Genomic DNA, 22,080 nt, shown 5'->3' with positions numbered 1-22,080 from the left:
CAACATTTTTTTTTTAAATTAATTGATTGGAACTGTTCATGAAATAGAGTCTCCTTTAACGTGTTCCACAACAAGATTGACCCTATAACGCACAAAAGACACCTGTTGCTTTTACTCAGCTTGATTTGCCTTGATTTCATTATTCTCTGATCGTTTCTTGTATTTGTGTCTGTTTGGTGCACATAAATATGGTGCACATAAATCTTCAGTCTGATGATTTCTACTCAGACACATGGAGCTTGGAAAGGATTCTAATCTTAATGAAAATCCTTGTTTGATATGACATTTGTGGAAGGAAGAGATACATGATACACAATCATGCCTTTCCCTGGAGGAAACGCCATTCGGATGTGCTGTACACCCAACTAAAGCAGACTCCCTCATATGTCTTGTCACAAACTGTTTGGTAAAGTTGAACTTAAAAAATGCTCAGTGTGTTCCAGAGCTGAGGGCGGGTTCTTGCATGGAAATGAGGAAGCCTTCATAATTCCCCTCAGATATCGCTCGGTCTCTCTGTTCTGCCAAAGTATTCCTGCTTTAAACATTTGAGACATTCAGTCTTAAGCATAACAAATGAATCCTACAAAGATGTGCACAAAGCTCAAGATTGGGCCTACAAACATGCACTCGGAGTGACCTCGTTTTATGACTCGGTGAGGTCCAGTGAGACAAGCGGTCATAAGAGAGCTCATAACTCACTGGATGTTTTGGCAGATTGTAATACAAGCATGAGGATTTCAGATGAGGACGTTAGCAAACTATCTAGGGACCGAGATGAATTATTTTATTACTTTTGACCCAGGTCATGTTCCTTCTCGTGTTGTTTCCTGATTACTAAATATTATTTGCATCTTGTTCCTACAGTGTCGTCAATACCTCCAGTGTCTGTGTTCCTAGCCTCAGACGTACTGAAACTGACCTTTTAAACCCACTCTGATTAAAGCTTTTGTTCTGTTCCAGTGTCAAGTTTCACTTCCTCTGTCTCCCCGCTGACCCCCACCCCCACCCCTTCTTTGAAACGTCGCCTGCAAATTCTTTTCAGATCATTCGACCCTTGTTTGCCTTCAGTCTTGACCTTTGCACCATATCAGGTGGCTGGTGACATCACGACTGATGGAAAGGTCGGCCCGGTGTGGTACACTGAACCATTTCACATCTCTTGTTACGTCCAGGAGCTCAAAGGAAAGAAAAATAAAAGTCCCAGAGATAGGTTAGCAGGAAGGTAAAAACAGACCAAACACACAAGTACATTAATTATTTAACAATAACTTTTCTGGACAATTTTAAAGGGTTCTGATACAGATACAGCAGAAAACTGCAACGTAATATAAGCTAAGAAAAATGCCTTCATTAGATCAAAAGAAACATTAAAACTGCTGCCATTGCCTTGTTAAATCAGAGACCATGGTAACCACACATCTGTCTGTCACTCCCTGACTGCCATGTTTATGAGGGAGACTGAAATGTACAGCGAAAACAGTGCTCAGTCACTGAGTGAAAACTACAAGAACTCTGCATTCTGGGAAGATTTAAGAGAAAAACTTGAGTTCTACAGAAACACAGACACCCCGGGTGAAAGAAGACAAAAATTCCCATGTTTTGATGTATAATTTGTCTATGTAACAAAAAGACTGTAGGAGTAAGAATAGTTTGAAACAATTTAGGAAGCTTAAAAGTGAGAGGGATACATTGTTAACTTTCAATTGAACATGCATCCATTATCTTTATCCATTTCTTCCTTTTCGGGTCGTAGGGGCGTGCTCATATCCAGCAATCACTGTGCAAGAGGCAGGGTACACCCTGGACAGTTTGCAAATCCTTTACAAGGCCACATAGAGACAAATGAGACAGCCATTCAAACCCTCACTCGCACCTTGGGGCAATTTTTTTCAAAGCTGTTCGATGAGTCATGGGCCAAGTAACAAGGACAAGTTTTTAAGAACCAAGACTAAATAATGCATAGGAGCTAAAACTGGTGCACAAATAAAATGGGTGCATAAAAGTTATGAACAGAATCAGTGACAACAGGAAACCCTGGAGGAGTCCAACTCCCACCCTAAAGGGGACTGACTTACTGCCAGCAATGTGAACCAGACACTCACACCACTTGTATAGGGACTGAATGACACATAGCACAAATAGCAACAAACCCTTAAACCCATATTCATGGAGCACCCCCACAATGTATCTCAAGAAGCAAGGTCAAATGTCCTCAAAAAGTAAAGAAAAAAAAACATGTAGGATGGTTGGGCAACATTCAGTGCCTGCTTGAGGACTCTAGTGAGGGTAAAGAGCTGGTCCAGTGTTCCACGGCCAGGACAGAACCTGCATCGTTCCTTTAGGACCTGCGGTTTGACCATCGATTGGCCACTCTTCTCCAGCATCCCTGAATAGATCTTACTGGGAAGGTTAAGGATAGTGATGCCCGTGTAGTAGCGCTGGTCAGAGATTCTAAAAATAGCTGCCTTCACATAGTAAGTACCCAGAACTCAGAAAAAAAGAAAGAAATTAGAGTAGAATACAATTAGCACTGTAGTCCTGCTTTGTGTCAATAAAAAAAGCAACAAAAAAAAGGGTATCCAAGAATCATTGTTGCTACGACTTGCAATAGCTACAGCCAATTTGCTGACAAGCCTCCTATGCAAGGTATATGGTTCATGCCATCTTCAAAGCCAATTACTCAAGGAGATAAATGAGATTGTTGGATTCTTTTCTGTGGCTGAGTTGGCTTCGACTGGACAATTGAACAGGAATTGAACACAAACAAAGAATATAGGGCTAAGTGGCAAGATAATATTTTAAAAACACTAGAGATACCAAAAATGCCATCACCATCCTGGCAGTCTCTACCTGGAGGAGTGGAAAAGCAGTCTAATAGTGGTTACTATCTAAAAACAGCAAAATAATGTAGAAAACTTAAATTTCCTTTATTTTCCAATCCCCAAAAATATTGTAGTAATAACATAACTTGTAACTTACCAATTTTTAAAGAACATTTTCAGTTTGACATCACTGATTGAGGTTAACAGTACCCCACCTCCACTAGTGTTGCTTTCCCCACCTCAGCTGCCTGATGGTTTGCCAGAATCTCATTGGAGCTGATCAAGAGTATCAAGGCCTCACTGAACTCCTCCCACCTTTGAGCTTTTGCCTCACTAACAGCTAGGGCTGCAGTCTGCTTGACTCGTCAATACTCCTCAGCTGCCTCCAGAGTCCTACCAGCCAACAAGGCTTGATAGAACTCCTTCAGCTTGACAGCCTTCTTTGTTTGGGGTTTCCAGTACTAGTTCACACTAGTTCAAGAATGTCCACCGCAATAGGCATAGACAATTTTGTGACCACAACCCAAAGCAGCCGCCTTGACAATGGAGGTGCGGAACATGGCCCATTCATACTCAATGTCCCCTGCCCTCTATGGAATGTGGTTAAAGTTCTCTCAGAGATGTGAGTTGAAGATCCTTCTGATGGGTTCCTCTGCCATGTATTCCTGGTAAACACTCAATAGGGTCTTCCAGGTCTGTCCAGCATCTTCCTCCACCTTCTGATTCAACTAACCTCTAGGTGATGATCAGTTGACAGCTCAGTTCCTCTCTTCACCCAAGTGTCGAAAACACACAGATACAGATCAGATGACACAACTACAAAGTCTATCATAGATCTGCAACCTAGGGTATCCTGGTGCCATGTGTACCTATGGACACCCTCATTTTCAAACATGGTGTTTGTGATGGACAAACCGTGACTAGCACAGAAGTCCAACAACAGAACACTGTTCAGGTTTAGATCTGAGAGGCTGTTCCTCTCAATTAGGCCCCTCCAGGTCACACTGCTGCTACTCACATGCATTGAAGTTCCCCAGCAAAATAAAGGCGTCCCCAACTGGAGTACCTCCCAGGACCCCTACTAAGGACTCCAAGAAGGCCTGATACTCTGAATTGCTATTTGGTGTGTAGACAATAACAGTCAGAGCCTGTTCCCACAGTCAGAGCCTGTTCCCCCAGATGAAGGCACAGGGATGCTACCCTTTCTTCTACTGAGGAAAACTCCCACCCCCACATGCACCAAGCTGGGGGGATGTATTTAGACCCACACCAGCTCAGCACCTTTCATACGGGCAACTTCAGGGTAGAATAATATCCAACCCCTCCCAAGGAGATTGGTTCTAGAGCCTATGCTTTGCATTGAGATGAGCCCAACTATATCTTGTCAGTACTTTTCAACCTCACGCACAAGCTCAAGCTCCTTCCCCACCAGAGGGGTGGCATGCCATGTCCCATGTGTCAGCTTCGATAAGCCAGAGTCAGACTGCCAAGGCTTTGTCTACAGTCTTTGTGTACCACCCATGGCATCATGAATCAGACCCAGAAATAAAGTTAAATCATTCCAAAAGTCTAAAAGCTGCAAATACTAAAAGTAAAAAAATGAATATTCCCAATTGGGCCAAACATTTTAACATGAGTGGTTCAAAAAGCACAAACCAGGTGAAGGTAGGAAAGGGAGGGAAGCGAAGTCTGAGATTGTCATCACTGTATCTTCCCATACAATGGCAAAATTTGTTCTATGCATTTAACACATCACACGTGAGATGTACTCAGGTGGGGCAGTGAGCAACTATATGGACACCTGGGGAGAAATTGGGGATTTGGTGTCTTTCTCAGAGACACCACAACATTCAAATTCAATTCAATTTCAATTCAAATTCAATTCAAATTCAATTCAAATTCAATTCAAATTCAATTCAAATTCAAAAATACTTTATTAATCCCAAAGGAAAATTATTTGTTGTTGTAACTCGTTATCTTCATTTCATTAAGAGATGTTATAGATACTGATGGCTGTAGGCAGGAAGGATCCCTTGTAAAGGTCCATCCCACAGTGGATCCTAAGAAACTGGCTGCAGATGCCGTCCGATCCGTCCACCCAGACTCGTCTGGCCTCTTGGTTCCCCCGGGCTGTAGGACCGCCCGAATGCTGAGCAGAACTCCTCCCAGAGCGTTTGCCACAACTCCCAGCAGTCTGCCGAGCTCCTTGTCACTGCGGACAGCCAACTGTACGTGCCGAGGGACGATTATGTCCTTCCACTGTCATGAACCATGTTTCCTGCTAGTTCCAGGATCTCAGTGGTCAGGCACTCAAGTACAGCTGGCAGGTAGATGAGAATGCGTCCACAGAACATCCTTTAAACTCATTTGAAATTTGGGGCTGTAGTTGAGATATTATTTGAGCTTTTGAGATGTTAATCAGCTGCTGTTTGTTGTAGAAAATTGCCTTTTTGCCATGGTTACGCATCATAACAAATCTCCAAACTAAAAAGTTTCAGTAAAAATTCTTCCAGCTGCACAGCATCTGACACCAGAGGAAACAATCATCCAAAAAAAATGTGATTTACATCCAGAAAAAGAGAAATTAAAGTTTCTAAAAGCAAAATCTCAGAATGAAAGTAACAGAGCTACTCCAACATGCAGCCACCTTGAGCGGCGCAATTCTAGAACTAGAATTCATGTAATTCATGAATTATAGAACTAGAATTCTAGAATTCATGTGGGAATGGCTGGGAGTTGAGCCGCAGCTTTCTGGTCCCAAGTCGGCTGCCCTACCTCTACCCCATCTCAGTCCCCTTCAAAGTAGTTTGAATGCAAAAAAACAAAGAAGAAACTATAAACAGGAAAACCAGAAAAACATAGATCTGTTCAAAGTAGAAAGCAGTGTGCTGTTCAAATAAGACACTTTCAAGACACACCTGATTGAATCAGCCAGAAATTCTCTTACACATTTGATTCATTTATTCCCAAACAAATCAGTAACAATAATAGACTTTATAAAAGTTATCTCTTTCCCATATTGAAAAGCAAGGATTATCTGTGGACTCTGCCCATATCCATAACTACAACTGATTTGGTTAGACTTCCATGGGCTGAGTATGGCTCAGCTGGTGTATAAGAGTCAGTCGATGTATTAAAGTGCTGAGGTAAAGTGGTTTTCTTGTAAAGTCAATGTCAGGGTTTAGTTTTATTTGTCGAGTTGTGATGGTACCTTAAATTTGTGCTTCAAAACGTGGAATTTAAAGCTTTAGTCCATTCATAGTCCAGTGTTTTGGAATATATAACATACCAAAAGGAGGTCCTTTCTTTCCAGCTCAGTTCACATCACAAACAAAAAGTGACAACAGTGTCAAAGCAGTCTGGGTGAAATGCCCCACACAGCCTCCTGGGTTCACCCACACACAGGTGTTTCCATTTTCTTTGGCTGATTAGAGCTCCTCCAGGTTCTGTTCAGGCATGCCCAGACTGTTCCGATTCCACATCTCCTCGTGTTTCTTGTTAGCTTTGCTGTACCTGCTGGAATCGGTGGGTCAAGTCACAGCTTTATTTTTCCTGCTGCCATATTAGGTCCAATATCACATCTGTGGAGGTCTGATTACTCAATTTAATCAAAAATGTAAAGCTGGTATTTTCAAAGCTGTACACTCGAACAAAGAAGATAAAGAAGAAAAACTGAATAGAGGAAAAAGTTAACCAAACAGATTTGTTCTTGAGACCTGTACCTGAGACGAAAAAGGTCAAATAAAACTTGAATTCCCTGAAGAACGCATATCGCCTATTGCTCTGCATGCCATAGATTTAAAGAAAGATGAGGCACAATCTGAAGGTGCTAATATGTTAGGAGTAACTATCATCCACTACCAAATCTTAGCACATTTGTAAATTTGACGGTAAGAGCCATTTATGTGTTGGCTATTGTCAATGAGTTGAAATTGCATCTTAGATTGGTGTGCCTCCAAAAGTTAGTTTTAGTAAGGAACAATCATAGATTTATGTGGTATTTTGCTAACAGGACAAAGAGGCTTGATGTCAAAAGTTACTGCTATTGCTTTTTGAAAAAATACCACACAACATATGGTGCAAAAATGTGTGTTGAGGGCAATACTCAGATAATTCGACACAAGGTGAGCTCAGTGTTTGTAAAATTGACTGCCAAATTTGCATTTGCCAAGGTTTCTTAGCTTGGCAAAAGTTTAAACACTCACGGATTCGTTTTTGAGAATTTCATTCAATTCTGTCCACTGGATCATGTGATATTTTGTTGAAAGGCAAACAATCATGCACACAGACACAGGCAATCACAAGCACCATACCTCTGCATGCTTTCAGTGATTCAAGAGGCTGAAACCAACTTTGCACATTTATTTGCAATCCTAAAATTGACTAGGGAAACTTCAGAGGAGTCACGTAAAAACACAAATATTGACACCAATTAATTTGACTTTAAGGGGTGATTTGCTTCCAATCCACACATCCATCCATTCTCTGCCACTTATCCGGGGTCGGTCGTGGGGGTAGCTGCGTAGGGAGGCCCAGACTTCACTCTCTCCAGCCACTTGGGCCAGCTCCACCGAGGGAATCCTAGACGTTCCCAGGTCTGCCGAGAAACATAGTCCCTCCAGCGTGTCCTGGGTCTTCCTCTGAGTCTCCTTCTGGTGGGACATGTCTAGAACACCTCACCATGGAGGCATCCAGGAGGCATCCTAACCAGATGCCTGAGCAACCTCAACAGGCTCCTCTCGATGGGGAGAAGCAGCAAATCTATTCTGAGTCCCTCCTGGATGACAAAGCTTCTCACCCTATCTCTAAGGGAGAACCTAGACACCATACAAAGAAAACTCATTTTGGTCGCTTGTATCCGTGATCTCGTTCTTTTGGGCACAACCCAAAGCTCATGACCATAGATGAGGGTAGGAATGTAGATCTATCTGCAAATTGAGAGCTTCTTCTTTTGACTCAGCTCTCTCTTCACCATGACAGACCGGTACAGCCCCTGCTTCATTGCAGACGCTGCACCTATCCACCTATCATCCTCTTACTCCATTTTTCCCTCATTCGTGAACAAGACCCCAAGACACCTAAAACTTACCACACCTTAAACTCCTCCACTTGGGGCAGGACCTCCTCCCCGACCCGGAGAGGGCACTCTACCCTTTTTCGGCTCAAGAACATGGCTTCGGATTTGGAGGAACTGATCCCCATTTGCTTTTGATTGCTTCCAATCTCCAAAGTAATATCTTTAGAAGATTCCCTCGTCGAGGGATAACTCAACATTTCTTTTTAATGTACCAATTCTTCCACTGGAGCTTTCTCTGTGAGTGCACTGGGAACAGTTGGAGCTTCATTGTGTCATTCTTGTGAGTCTGATCAGATAAAACATCAACTGCTTTTGGAGCTTTTTTGAGGAACTTGTTGCAGCCCTTTCCTTTGTCCTTTTGACTTTGCCAAATGAGATCCCACCATCACCACTGACCTACCTGACATAACGTTCCCCCCAAAGAAAGTTTGTCAAATAATTTTTTTGATTATATCCATTGAGGTACCACCAAGGTAATGTACTGTATCTTGTAGAGACCGAGAAGGGTAGAGGCAGGGCAGCTGACTCAAGACCTGAAAATCCCAGGCTCAATCCCAAGCCTTTCCCAAATGTCATGGTGTCTCAGAGCAAGACATTTAATCTCTAATTGCTCCCCGGGCGCTTACATAGCTGCCCACTGCTCCACCTGGGAGTATCCCAGATGTGATTGGTTAAATACAGAGAACCAATTTTGCCATTTTATGGGAACATACAATGATGACAACATAAACCACTTTATTTTATAAACCAAAGAGATCAAAGGCTGATTCACAGCCAGGGCTGGAGTAGTTTGAATTAAAACACACATTCAGCAACTATATGATGTCGTGTGGCTCACGCTTCCACACCCTGCAATGCTAGTTTACATTCAACTCCTATGACAACATAAAAATGTTTGTGATAGAGAAAGATATATTCTATTTTAAATGACTGGTTCAAAAGTCTCAATGTTTCTGAGTCTCCAAAATGATAGTTTGGGGACACTATGCTCTGAAAAATGTAATACAGTAGTTTACAAAAAAAAACTCTAAAGAGAAAGTTATGTTCTCAGGATGTCATGAGGCATATGTTCAATAATCCAGGTAGATAAATCTAACAATGTTGAGTCAGGTCCTCTGGATGGATTCTTCTTTGTTGAAATGATTCATCTTTTATGTTCTCAGAAATTATATCACCAATAGTGTTCAAGTCATTATTTTCTGCGATTCCTCTCATCTTTGATTCTTTCCTCTTTCTCCACCATTGTTCATCGTCTTCTGTCTTCAGCTTGGCTTTCATTTCCTGACCTACTTTGTTATCTGTCAAAAGACGCCGACATGCTTGCTGAGAGAAACGAAGCTTGAGTCAACTTCAATCATGTCTGAGTGGAGTAAATTATCAAAGGGAGAGCAAAGAAGCAACCTCAGCACAAAAAGAATAGTTCAGAGGAACGATTTGATCTGTGGGAAATGCTGCACAAGTGTTGTATTTCACTCATTCCCATAGAGCTCAGGCCAATGTGCTGCATAACAAGAAAAAAGACAGCAAAATATAAATATATATATAAATATATGCATTCCAGACAATGAAATAATTCTTGTGAACAGAATACTTCAGGAGCTGGATCTGTTAGATCTTTTTAGGGGCTGGGAAGGGTTTTTTATTTCATAACCAAACTTCTAAATCTGGTGAAAGATGAAACCCCAGGGTGGTCAAAAATCATCAGTTAGACTCTGGAACAGATATCAACAATGTCAGATAGCTAAGATAATCAGTTTAAACTTGTTAAGTTATTAAAAAAAATTGAATACAGGCTGGCATGGCTCATTTGGTAACCACAGACTAAAAAATGAACCTCAGACAAACTGCCCCTTTGGTATCAAATATGGTCATACGCTAATTTTTATGTTTTTACAGTGGTTTATATAGGATATATGACAAGTTCAGAAGACCCTTCACTTCTAGTTTTGAAGAGAATACAGTATATAAAGCTTAAATTTTCTATTGAATCTGTGGAATCTTGTGTGTGTGCGCTTTGCATTTTTGGGGGATTTAAGAAAAAGCCTATAGCAGTAGGACAAACACTAAGAGAAATAAGAGAAGAATCTCTACATTTTAATTTATAGTTTTTGAATGTACTAAAAAAAATTGTGGAAGTAAGAAGAGCTGCAAGAGATTTTAAGGTTTTTGCCAGTTCAAAATAAATTAAAAATTTTGTGTAAAAATTTCTAAAATTCAATTCAATTCAATTCAGTTTATTTATATAGCACCATATCAAAATCAGAACAGGAACATTCACATGTATAGAAAAGCCAATTAGTAAAGTTCTCTATCTAAGTAGGCCAGTAGACTCGTTGAATCTTCACTTCGTTGCAGTCTTCCATCCTGAGCGAGCACAATGGTAACAGTGGAAATGAAAAACTCCCTTTTAACAGGAAGAAACATCCAGCAGCAAAAACCATTAAAAAATGTGACTGTCTTAAAAACTAAAATATATCAAAATGCGCTATAGAGTTTCAGCAAGGGCTAGGTTTCCTCGCATCCATCCATCCATCCATCCATTATCTTTTACCTGCTTCTTCCATTTTTGATCGCGGGGGTAGCCGGTGCCTATGTCCAGCAATCATTGTATGAGGGGCGGGGTACACCCTGGACAAGTCTCCAGTCTATCACAGGGACACATAGAGACAAACAACCATTCACTCTCTGACTCACACCAAGGGACAATTTAGAGTTACCAATCAGCCTAAAATGCATGTTTTTGGTCTGTGGGAAGAAACCGAAGTACCCGGAGAAAACCCACGCATGCACGGAGAGAACATGCAAACTCCACCCAGAAAGGCCCCTGGACCAGGGTTTGAACCAGGAACCTGCTCGCTGAGAGGCAGAATCTCTATCATTTGTGCCACCGTGCTGCCCAGGTTTCCTCACGTTTTGTCAAAATCCCATTGATGTCAATACGGGCATTTCTTGCAATTTTTGCACACTGTTTACAAAGTACAATGACCCACCACTTAATGGCTATCCATCCGTCCGTCCATCCATCCATCAATGGGGATCCAATGGGGATCCATCCATCCATTCATCCACTATCTTCTGGATGGATGCTCTTTAAGAGTTTTGTTCTGTAAACTGTGTGGAAAAGATTTCATGCACAATCTGTCTTGTCCAGTGGACGTTAAGCAACTTTTCTCCACACTTTTTGGAAAAATACACTTAGAATGATTGTTATATCCATTGCCATGAAACAGATTCCCATCAACTTATCTCAAGTGAATTTAACTATATCAGCCTCCTCTACTTGCGGAAACATGTGCTTCTAGTTAGAGATAGTGTGGTTCAAACTCCTGGTTAATCCATCTGTATGGAGCTGATTGTGGATCAGAAGAAGACTGGTTGATGTGACTAGTGAGCTCAAGATTCAGTCAGAGCTTACTGTAAGTGACGAAGCCAAGAAAACCACTGGAAATGGGCTGATGCAGCATTGAGTAACCCCCCCCCCCCCCACACACACACACACACACACAAACACACACCCACACACATACAAACCCATGTAAAGATTGAATCAATTCCAATAATAAAGTAAGCACTTGATTTTCAGAAAGAATAAAGTCTATGCCATTAAAAGTATGTCACACATCCAAGAAAAGCAATATGAACCAAAGATTTTATCACATCTTATGAGTCAAACTTTGAGATATGAACATGTGTTTAACTTTAGTCTATTCTTTATGGAAATACATTTTTTGCTGTGTCAGTTTTTCATGCTTTAATATCAGCAGCGGTGCTTGTTTTGAGTTAACGGATGAAGAACTGGGTAAATCCCATAAGCAGTGATTAAGCCGAGTTCCACCTACAGAAGAAGCTCAAACTCCATCAGGGAAATTCCCAGGCAGAAAAGATTTCAGGGTCATGATTTCACTGCCAGAATTTTATATTTAAGAAGTGAAGTACAACATCATCACACCAGCGGTGGTACTGTCATCAGTCATAGAAGAAGTACAGCAATCCAAATAGTTTCTCTTTTTGGTTGTGGGCTGTCTGATTCAAAGACTTAAGATGACAGTGTATTTTTTTATTCCATGACACAGACACAAACACCAAATTACACACTGGGTTCCTCATGTTTGGGAAATGTAAACTGCAGCTCAATGGGGCGCAGTGATTTGCATACAGAACTATAGGTGAAGCAGGGTTTGTTGAAAAAGGCAAAAAGATTACAGGTACAATTTATAAGATGGCTGATTGGCTGTGCGGTTTTTTTTTTCATGCAACATTTATTTATACAGGTTAGTCTCATTGAGCCTCGAGGACTCATTTACAAGAGAGATCTGTTTTAAACAAAGAACACAGATGAGGTACAGACAACAACAGAAAATCATGTAAAATCATATAAAATGAAAAGTAACTAAAAGAAGTGATATAAAAACTAAACAAAAACAGCAACATTATAAAGCGATGTAAAACAGGAACATGTCTGCAATGGTTTGTTCCATGTTGATCAGACACAGAGGATGTCTTGTAGATGCATTAGACCACATTACCAGCACTTGTCAGAGAGTGATGGGAATCACAACATGGGTTTACAAGGCCAATTGGGAAAATTCTCTGCACAAACATGTCACAATGAACCGATCTTAGCATAAATAGGTATGGGGGAAACACACACATTGTGCAAGTTCCATTTACCCAAGATAGATCACATCAAGGAAGGATGGCCAAAAAACTACAGAACTCCATCATATCTTATCTGAATATCTTATTAGAATATTTAAAACACCCTGTGGCATCAAGCAGACCACAATTAACCATCTCATGTGTAGGGGGCAATATAATCAGAGCAAATTTGGTGCGTTTGAAAAGGTGAGACATTGACAGATTACAAGTGTTATACTGTACAAACCGGATTCCAAAAAAGTTGGGATACTAAACAAATTGTGAATAAAAACTTAATGCAATGATGTGGAGGTGCCAACATCTAATATTTTATTCGGAATAGAACACAAATCACAGATCAAAAGTTTAAACTGAGAGAATGTATCATTTTAAGGGAAAAATCTGTTGTTTCCAAATTTCATGACGTCAACAAATCCCAAAAAAGTTGGGACAAGTCCATTTTTACCACTGTGTGGCATCCCCCCTTCTTCTTACAACACTCAACAGATGGCTGGGGACAGAGGAGACCAGTTTCTCACGTTTAGAAATAGGAATGCTCTCCCATTCATGTCTAATGCAGGCCTCTAACTGTTCAATCGTCTTGGGCCTTCTTTGTCGCACCTTCCTCTTTATGATGCGCCAAATGTTCTCTATGGGTGAAAGATCTGGACTGCAGGCTGGCCATTTCAGTACCCGGATCCTTCTCCTACGTAGCCATGATGTTGTGATTGCTGCAGAATGTGGTCTGGCATTATCGTGTTGAAAAATGCAGGGTCTTCCCTGAAAGAGATGACGTCTAGACGGGAGCATATGTTGTTCTAGAACCTGAACATAGTTCTCTGCATTAATGGTGCCTTTCCAGACATGCAAGCTGCCCATGCCACAAGAGCACATGCAACCCCATACCATCAGTGATTCAGGCTTCTGAACGGAGGGTTGATAACAACTTGGGCTATCCTTGTCCTCTCTGGTCCAGATGACATGGCGTCCCAGTGTTCCATAAAGAACTTCAAATCGTGACTCATCTGACCACAGAACAGTTTTCCATTTTGCCACACTCCATTTTAAATGACCCCTGGCCCAGTGCAAACGTCTGAGCTTGTGGAACTTGCTTAGAAATGGCTTCCTCTTTGCACTATTAAGTTTCAGCTGGCAACGGTGGATGGCACGGTGGATTGTGTTCACTGACAATGCTTTCTGGAAGTATTCCTGAGCCCATTCTGTTATTTCCTTGACAGTGGCATTCCTGTTTGAGGTGCAATGATGTTTAAGGGCCCGGAGATCACAAGCATCCAGTAGAGTTTTACAGCTTTGACCATTACGCACAGCAATTGCTCCAGATTCTCTGAATCTTTTGATGATGTTATGCACGGTTGATGATGATAACTTAAAAGTCTTTGCTATTTTACGCTGGGTAACACCATTCTGGTATTGCTGCACTATCTTTCTGCGCAACAATAGTGGAATTGGTGATCCTCTTCCCATCTTGGCTTCTGAGAGACACTGCCACTCTGAGAAGCCTTTTTTATACCCAATCATGTTGTCAATTGACCTAATTAGTATTAACTGGTCTTCCAGCTGTTCGTTATATGCTCAATTTCCTGTTTCCAGCCACTTATTGTTACTTGTCGCAACTTTTTTGGGATTTGTTGACACTGTGAAATTTTGAATCAACATATTTTTCCTTTAAAATGTTACATTTACTCAGATTAAACTTTTGATCTGTCATCTATGTTATATTATGAATAAAATATTGACATTTGCATCTCCACATCATTGCATTCAGTTTTTATTCACAATTTGTTTAATGTCCCAACTTTTTTGGAATCCGGTTTGTCTATGTCCAGTGAGGCATCTTAGTTTTTCGAGGATGACCCATGTGTGCCTGTATCAAAGCACCAAGGGGAGAAGACCAGTCCTGTCAATGATAAGAACAAATCTTCTTCTTACACTAAAGTTAATCATGGAGTTCCTCAGGGTTCAGTGCTTGGAACAATACTCGTTTCCATTAGGTAAAGTTATTAAACAACATGGGATAAATTTTCATTGTTATGCAGATGATACACAATTATATTTGTCCATGAAACACAATGAATCCAATCAGTTAAATAGGCTACAAGCATGTCTTAAAGAAATAAAAACATGGATGACCCTTAATTTCTCCTCCTTAAATTGCCACATTATTGTGGTGGAGGAGTTTGTACGCCTGAATGATCCTAGGAGCTATGCTGTCAGGGACAATTATATTTGCCCCTGGTAGGTTCTCCCAAGGCAGATTGGTTCTAGGTGACAGGCCAGACAAAGAGCAATTCATAAGACTTTTGATGGCCAACTCAAATCAAGGAACTCAGTAGCTATGTTTACATGGACATAAGTAATTGGATTAAATAGCCATTCGGAATAAAATTGCATCATGTAAACGCCCAATTCGGATTATTTTTTGTTTATTCAGCTCAATCTGAAAGAATTTGTAATCAGAATGAGACGGGTGGTTTATGCCGATTCATAATCTGAAAGGTGTGCTTGTAAACACTTTATCTGTTAATTTTTTCCGATTGTGAAAAACTGAACTGACAGCGAATGTGTGACCTATGCCATTTCCTGCTTGGCTAATGCTAATAATATTAGCTTGTCTGGAAAGTAAAATTGGTCAGTGAGCAACACAACATTTCTCCTAGAAACTTTGAAAGAGCTCAAAATGATCTGTATTACCTGTAGCTCAATTAGGGAGTGCAGTAACGTCTCCATCGTAATTAAAACCTGTCACGGGTCCATTTTGGGCGCTCAAATTTGTTTGCATTCATCCCGGAAGTAGAACTTCTTCTTCATTGATTTTTTAAGGAGAGTTTACTACTCTGCGCATGTCAGTACTTCTGTTCAGAATAAAAGCCCGCTGCATGTAAACGCTCCTCGTGAACGGATTGTGCCCATGTAAGCGATACATTTGCATTTTTTAATCTGAAAATATTTCAATCCAGTCAAAGAATTTTGTGCATGTAAACATAGCTAGTGTCCCTTGCCTGGATGTGGGTTACCAGGGCCCCACCCCAGAGCCTGGCCTAGTGACTGGGTCTCTACCCATGTGGCCTGGTCAGGCTCAGCCCGAAGGAGCAATATGGTTTGCCTTCCTGTAGGCTCACCACCTGCAAGGGGGACCATAAAAGTCAGGTGCATTGTTGGAGAGAGGATCAGGTTTGTTGATATCTTTACAGGCTGCAGTTTGTTGAGCTGTCTCTTTGAGGACCACAATCTGAGTGAATAGGGATCCATGAGGAACACAAAGGCCTAGGAAGGCTGAATTGAGTCCAGGACTTGGAAGTCACTGTAGAGAGTAAAAACAGGATTATAGCGAAAATATATAAGATTACTTTGGAGGCTGCTCATTGCTATTTACCAGAGGCTTGACAATGTTCCGGTGTCGAAGGAGTGTCTGGCTGAGACTTTTAAGCTCCTCCAGAGTAGTCCCTCAGCATCAGGTGCAGGTGTGTGGTGGTTGATTATGGAAACTGCTACAGATGTGAAAGAGAATGAGTGTGGCTGACGAAGCCAGAAATCCTACATTCTCGGTGCAGCCTGGGGTTGAAGGGAGTCCGGTTCAGTGGCCTCAGGATTCCTTCTCTGCTATTTGCAGATGATGTGGTTCAGCTGGCATCATTGTGCCGGTATCAAGGATCGAGGAGTTCAAGTATCTTGGAGTTTTGTTCACAAATGAGGGAAGAATGGAGTGTGAGATTGATGGATATATTGGTGCAGTGCCTGCAGTATTGCAGACTCTGTGCTAGTCCATTGTGGTGAAGAGGGAGCTGAGCTTTAAGGCATAGCTCTCTATTTACTGGTCAGTCTATGTTCCTACCTCACCTATGGTCACAAACTCTGGGTAGTCACCGAAAGAATGAGATTGCAGATATAGACGGTTGAAATAATTTTCCTCCGCTGGGTAACTGGACACTCCCTTATAGATAGGGTGAGAAGTTCAGATATCTGGGAGAGACTCAGAATAGAACCGCTGCTCCTCCACATCGAGAGGATCAAGTTGAGGTGGTTCGGGTATCTGGTACAAATGCCCCCTGAGCGCCTCAATAGGGAGGTGCTTCGGGCATGTCCGACTGGGAGGAGACACCAGGGAAGACCCAGGAAAAGCTGAAGAGACTATGTCTCTCGGTTGGTCTGGGAACTCCTTGGAGTCCTCCCAGAACAGTTGGAAGAAGTGGCCGTGGAGAGAGATGTCTGGGCTGGGATGGATGGACCCTTAATTTTCTACTTTTAAACTCAGACAAAACTCAGGTTTGGATTTTTGGACTTTAGCATCTTAGGAATAAATTTTGCAGTATTTTACCAACTCTGGATGGTCACAGAAGAGGATTAATTGACGTAAGACTCTTCTCTGAATTGTCACTTGTATCCAGGTCCAACGTGGTGCCACACCCTACTGATGTTGGACTGGCAATGTGCCCTTCCTGCCAACTTTGGTATCCATTTGATCTGTTACTATAATCATTGAGAGTACTCTCAACTTATGCAATTTCTTCTCATTTCCACTGCTCTATCAGGGTACCAAATGTTGTTTTCTTCTCTTTTTCAATTTCATGGTTGTCAGTGAGTGTATAAGATGTGGTCTTGGACCCCTTTCAGCTGAGAAGAAGAAGCTAGATAAGATCATCAAGAAGGCCAGCTCTGTGCTTGGATGCCCCCTCGACCCAGTGCAGGTGGTGGGAGACAGAAGGACTCTAGCTAAAATAACATAATTGCTGGACAACGTCTCCCACCCCATGCATGAAGCTGTTGCTGAACTGGAGAGCTCGTTCAGTGACAGATTACTGCATCCTAAATGCACAAAAGAGCGTTACCGCAGGTCCTTCCTCCCAGCAGCTGTTAGACTGTACAACCATCACTGCTCCCAACAAACTTAATAAGGATTAAATACATGCTGACCTCTGCTAAAACAAACACACACTCTGCCTGTAATACTGTACTGTAAATAGTCTGCCATTCTCAATGTTCCAATACATATTGAACATTGTTATTTCTTATATATTGTATTGTTTATTAACATTTTAGGAACTTTTGTGTGACATCTTTTTATCTTTTTATCTGTTGCTGCTGTTGCTGCTGATACACTGGAATTTCCCATCCGTGGGACAAGAAAGGCTGTTTCCATTTCTATTTCCAGTCACTATGACCTTCTGTGAGCAGATTTACACCATCTCTTTTCAGGAATTTCAAAAGAAAACCTTTTTTAATATACAATATAGTGATTTTCTTGCTAGCATCCAAGGTCAATCTGATTATTGTTATTGATAGTTGCTAAATTCAGAGCTAGGTCACGATGCCCTGTGACCCCGCTGCACCTGCTTAATACATAAAGTAAGAAAACAGCAAAACAATTCTTGGAAAACAGATTTTTGGCATATGTGTCGCTGTCATCACGCTTCTGAAAACGCTTTTTCAGAATTAGTGGTTTCTGAGATTGGTATGTTGAAGATCTCCCAAGAAACTAGGAATGAATTTGACTCAAGGGCGCTTTTCAAGGAATCGTTTGGATTTACTGCTGCAAGTCTTTGGCCCTTGTTGTGAGCCTGAACATTTGGAGGCTGTGGTTACACGGTTTCCCTTTTGTTTCTTTCCAACTGGCGGTCAAAACAGAGTGCAATAAGTGATGGTTAGACTTCTGTAAAGGGTCTTTCCCAGAATAAGTCCTGCTGTGGTCACAGGGGTCAATGTGTCTTGGCGAGACTTAACCTTTTGATTTGTGTTACTGAGTCTGCATATCAAGAAACACTTCACTTCTTCAGAAAAATGTGGCTTGTTGGTAAAATAAATAAGTAAATAAATCAGACATGCACACCTGCAGACACACGATCATGATCACGAACATGGGTGATTAGGTTTCAAAAAAACTTGAAACGTCAGATGACATTCCTTTTCCGCATATGAGTGCTCTCCAAAACTGATCATAAAAGAGGTTTTCAGATGAGGTGCAGACTCTTCAAAAAAGCAAATAAATCATTCCCCGTTCATATTAATGCAGTCTTTACCTGTGGTCTGAGAGCTACAACAAACCAGAAACTCCTAACTTGCAGGAGGAAAGTTGAGATAATTTAAATGGCATGCCTGCACAATTATGGGACTGAGAAAAGTTTTAAGGATCTTCCATGTGAGAAACAAACTAGGCAATTAAAATACCTTTTAAAAATTAACTGTGCCCCAAAACTGCGATCACTGCAGAGACTTTTGTTTTACGTAAAGTACTGTATATCAAAGAGAGAGTAATCAAAGTAAAAGGAAGAAGTCTCATCGTTTCTGTATCCTGAAATATAAGCTGTTTACTTGACAAGTTGAAGTTGCTTGTTATCCATCCATGCTTTGTTTGTTAGGTTTACTGTCATAAGAAGTGGGTGATATATTGAGCTAATATTTGGTGTGGTTCTAGCTTAGAGTTGTTTACAACACATCTTAAGCCTTAAGTTTAATTGTTATTGGAAGATTGTGCATTTAAAGGTTGTGAATTTTTTTTGCCATAAATAGACGTTACCATTGCATTTAGTACTATTAAACTGTTGGCAATCTCTCAGGTTTCGTAAGAAGTATTTTTTTTTTAAATACAAACATTTACTGTTCAGGCACAATCTACTATTAGATGCAACAATCCAAACTAATAGTTGAATTATTTCAAGTTCAAGTTGTATTTATTTGTCATATCATGGTCGTGCTGCTGTTCAACGTAATGTTTTATGCTATTAGTGCTGAGTATATTTTAGTTGATGTTTTTCTTAGTTCATATCTTAGATTTTATGACCGTTTTTCTTATACATTTTATTGTTGGATGTAACTGGGACCAGGGGCAGCACGGTGGCGCAACTGGTAGAGCTGCTGCATCTCAGCGAGCAGGTCCCTGGTTCAAACCCCGGTCCAGGGGCCTTTCTGGGTGGAGTTTGCATGTTCTCTCCATGCATGCGTGGGTTTTCTCCGGGTACTCCGGTTTCCTCCCACAGACCAAAAACATGCAAGTTATGCTGATTGGTAATTCTAAATTGTCCCTAGGTGTGAGTGAGAAAGTGAATGGTTGTTTGTGTCGTTTGTCTCTATGTGGCCCTGTGATGGACTTGCGACCCGTCCAGGGTGTACCCCGCCCCTCGCACAGTGATTGCTGGACATGAGCACCAGCGACCCCCGTGACCCAAAATGGAATAAGTGGGCAAAGATAATGGATGGATGGTAACTGGGACCCTGTGTACACAATTTCGCTCCACCACATGTACCACATGCGGTGCGAATGACGATAAAGAATCTCTGACTCTGACATGCAAGGTTAACACCTGGTTAACAGTACAATGAAATGCTTAGGATGAGAAGAACTGATTTGACTTGCAAAAAAATATATCAAAGAACAAACCAAGAAAATACAAAAAAAGCATGCAATAAGGGTACACAAAAAGTACCAATAAGAGAAAAAGTAATTAAAATATTTACAATGTCCTAAAGAAAGATATTGAGCAACAACATGGTAGAAAATAATGGTGCAGCAGGATGAATTTGAATGAGTAAGTATTTCTAGGTAGTAATATAAGCTAAAATGCACGTGATATCTATATATATATATATATATACTGCACATAATCAACATTTAATCAGGTTTGTATCAACGTCGACCCCCAATAAGCAGATTGATTCAGTAAAGACAGAGGCAGGAGTACAAAAGGTAAGTGAACTTTATTTACAGGTGATTGTGTCGTCGCAGCTGTAAGGTAGAGAGGACAAGGTGAGTATGGGTTCTGTTTGTAATTAGAATATTGAATCCTTGAGAAAAAGAATAACTCCTTACTGTTTGTGTTTTTAGGTGAAGGCCGAGAAGGAGAAGAGAGGAGAGGTCCTGGGTTTTGCAGAGGATCCGGTTTGGAGGCAGCTGATGGTGGAGAGAGGAGCAGGTAGACCCAGTTGTGAATTGTTTGAAGGTGGTTGTTGAAGGGACACCATTGATCCACAGGTGGAGCCCAGTGAAGAGATGAGGTCCTAGGAAAGACTTGAAGAGGCAGGCTGTGGAAGGTCCTGCAGGAATCACAGTTGGTGAGAACCAGCTGCAACAAAAGGTTAGTCGGCTGTACTCGAATTACCGTTTGGTAGATGATGTCCCAGCACTGAAGAGGTGTCTGGCAGGAGCTTAAATACACCATCAGGCAGTCCTCCTCAGAGCAGCAGCAGGAGGAGTGAGTTCACCTTAATTAGCTGTGGAAGGAAGAGTGAGTGACATACAAAACCCAGGAATCCCACACATATAACACATATACCACACGGGTTGTGTGACAGGTTATTGCCCAGGTAGTGACATTGAGATTGAATCTCAATTAGTTATTGCCAGTTTATACGATGTTATTTATCAGTGTTATTTATTGAGACTTCATTAATCTGATAGCTTGTGAGTAATAGCTGCCCTTTAGTCTTTTCATGTGCGATGGCAGACTCCTGTATCGTCTGCCTGAGGGTAGTAGACGGAAGAGTCCTTGTGCTGGGTAGGTGTGATCCTTAATGATGCTGCGTGCTTTACGCAGACATCGCTGTGGTAGATGTCCTGGATGGTGTGGAGACTGCTACCAGTGATGTCCTCTGCTGTGTGCATCACCCTCTGTAGAGCTGTTTGGCTCTGGCTGGTGCAGTTCCCGCACCACCCTGTGATGCAGCCTGTCAGCAGGCTTTCAATGGTGCACCTATAAAAGTTGGTGAGGATGCTGGCGTTTGTACCAAATTTCTTTAATCTTCTTAGGAGGTAGAGTCTTTGTCCGGCTTTCTTGACCACAGTGTCTGTATGAAAAGTCCAGGACAAATCCTCGGTAATGTGAACACCGAGGAACTTGAAGCTGCTGACCTGCTCCACCTCAGTGTTGTTTATGTTGATGGTAGAGTGCTGGCCTCCATGTTGTTTCCTGAAGTCCACTATCATCTCCTTTGTTTTGCTGACATTTAGAGAGGGATTATTTTCCAGACACCAGCTGGTCAGTGATTTCATCTCACCTCTGTAGGCACTCTCGTCGTTGTTGGTAATGAGGCCCAGGATGGTGGTGTCATCAGCATACTTGAGGATGATGTTAAAGCTGTGCTTGGCGGTACAGTCATGTGTAAATAGTGAGTACAGGAGTGGACTGAGGACACAGCCCTGAGGTGTACCGGTGCTGAGGACTAGTGTGGAGGAGAGGTGATTGCCGATTCTCACTACATGTGATCTGTTGGTGAGGAAGTCCAGTATCCAGCAGCAGATGGACTTCTCCAGGCCCAATGTGGTGAGCTTGGAGATCAGTTTGGAGGGGATTATGGTGTTGAATGCTGAGCTGTAGTCAATGAAGAGCATTCTCACATAGGTGTTGTCCTTCTTCAGATGGCTGAGGGAGGTGTGAACTGCTAAAGCGATGGTATCATCTGTAGATCTGTTTGCTCTGTATGTGAACTGTAGGAAATCCAGGGTGTCAGGGAGAGAGGCACAGATGTGAGTTTTGATAATTTGCTCAAAGCACTTCATGATGACAGATGTGAGTGCTATGGGCTGAAAGTCAT

At 41.6% G+C, this 22,080-nt stretch overlaps 1 protein-coding gene across 1 annotated transcript in view; it reads right to left on the bottom strand.

Moving 5' to 3' along the window:
• Positions 1 to 21,877, bottom strand: part of igfbp5a (insulin-like growth factor binding protein 5a) — a 33,510-nt gene extending 11,633 nt beyond the window's left edge. Inside the window, exons 1-2 of the mRNA XM_037696820.1 lie at positions 21,743 to 21,877; positions 21,544 to 21,628 (exon numbers count right to left, since the gene is read on the bottom strand). Coding sequence (XP_037552748.1) covers positions 21,544 to 21,628; positions 21,743 to 21,877 — 220 coding nt within the window. The remainder of the gene's footprint in view (positions 1 to 21,543; positions 21,629 to 21,742) is intronic.
• Positions 21,878 to 22,080: the final 203 nt, after the last annotated feature.

The sequence above is a fragment of the Nematolebias whitei genome, chromosome 23, assembly GCF_014905685.2.
Source record: "Nematolebias whitei isolate Nwh7 chromosome 23, NemWhi1, whole genome shotgun sequence".
NCBI lineage: Eukaryota > Metazoa > Chordata > Actinopteri > Cyprinodontiformes > Rivulidae > Nematolebias > Nematolebias whitei.
Note: the sequence above shows the minus strand (reverse complement) of the source record. Positions and strands in the feature narration are given on the sequence as shown.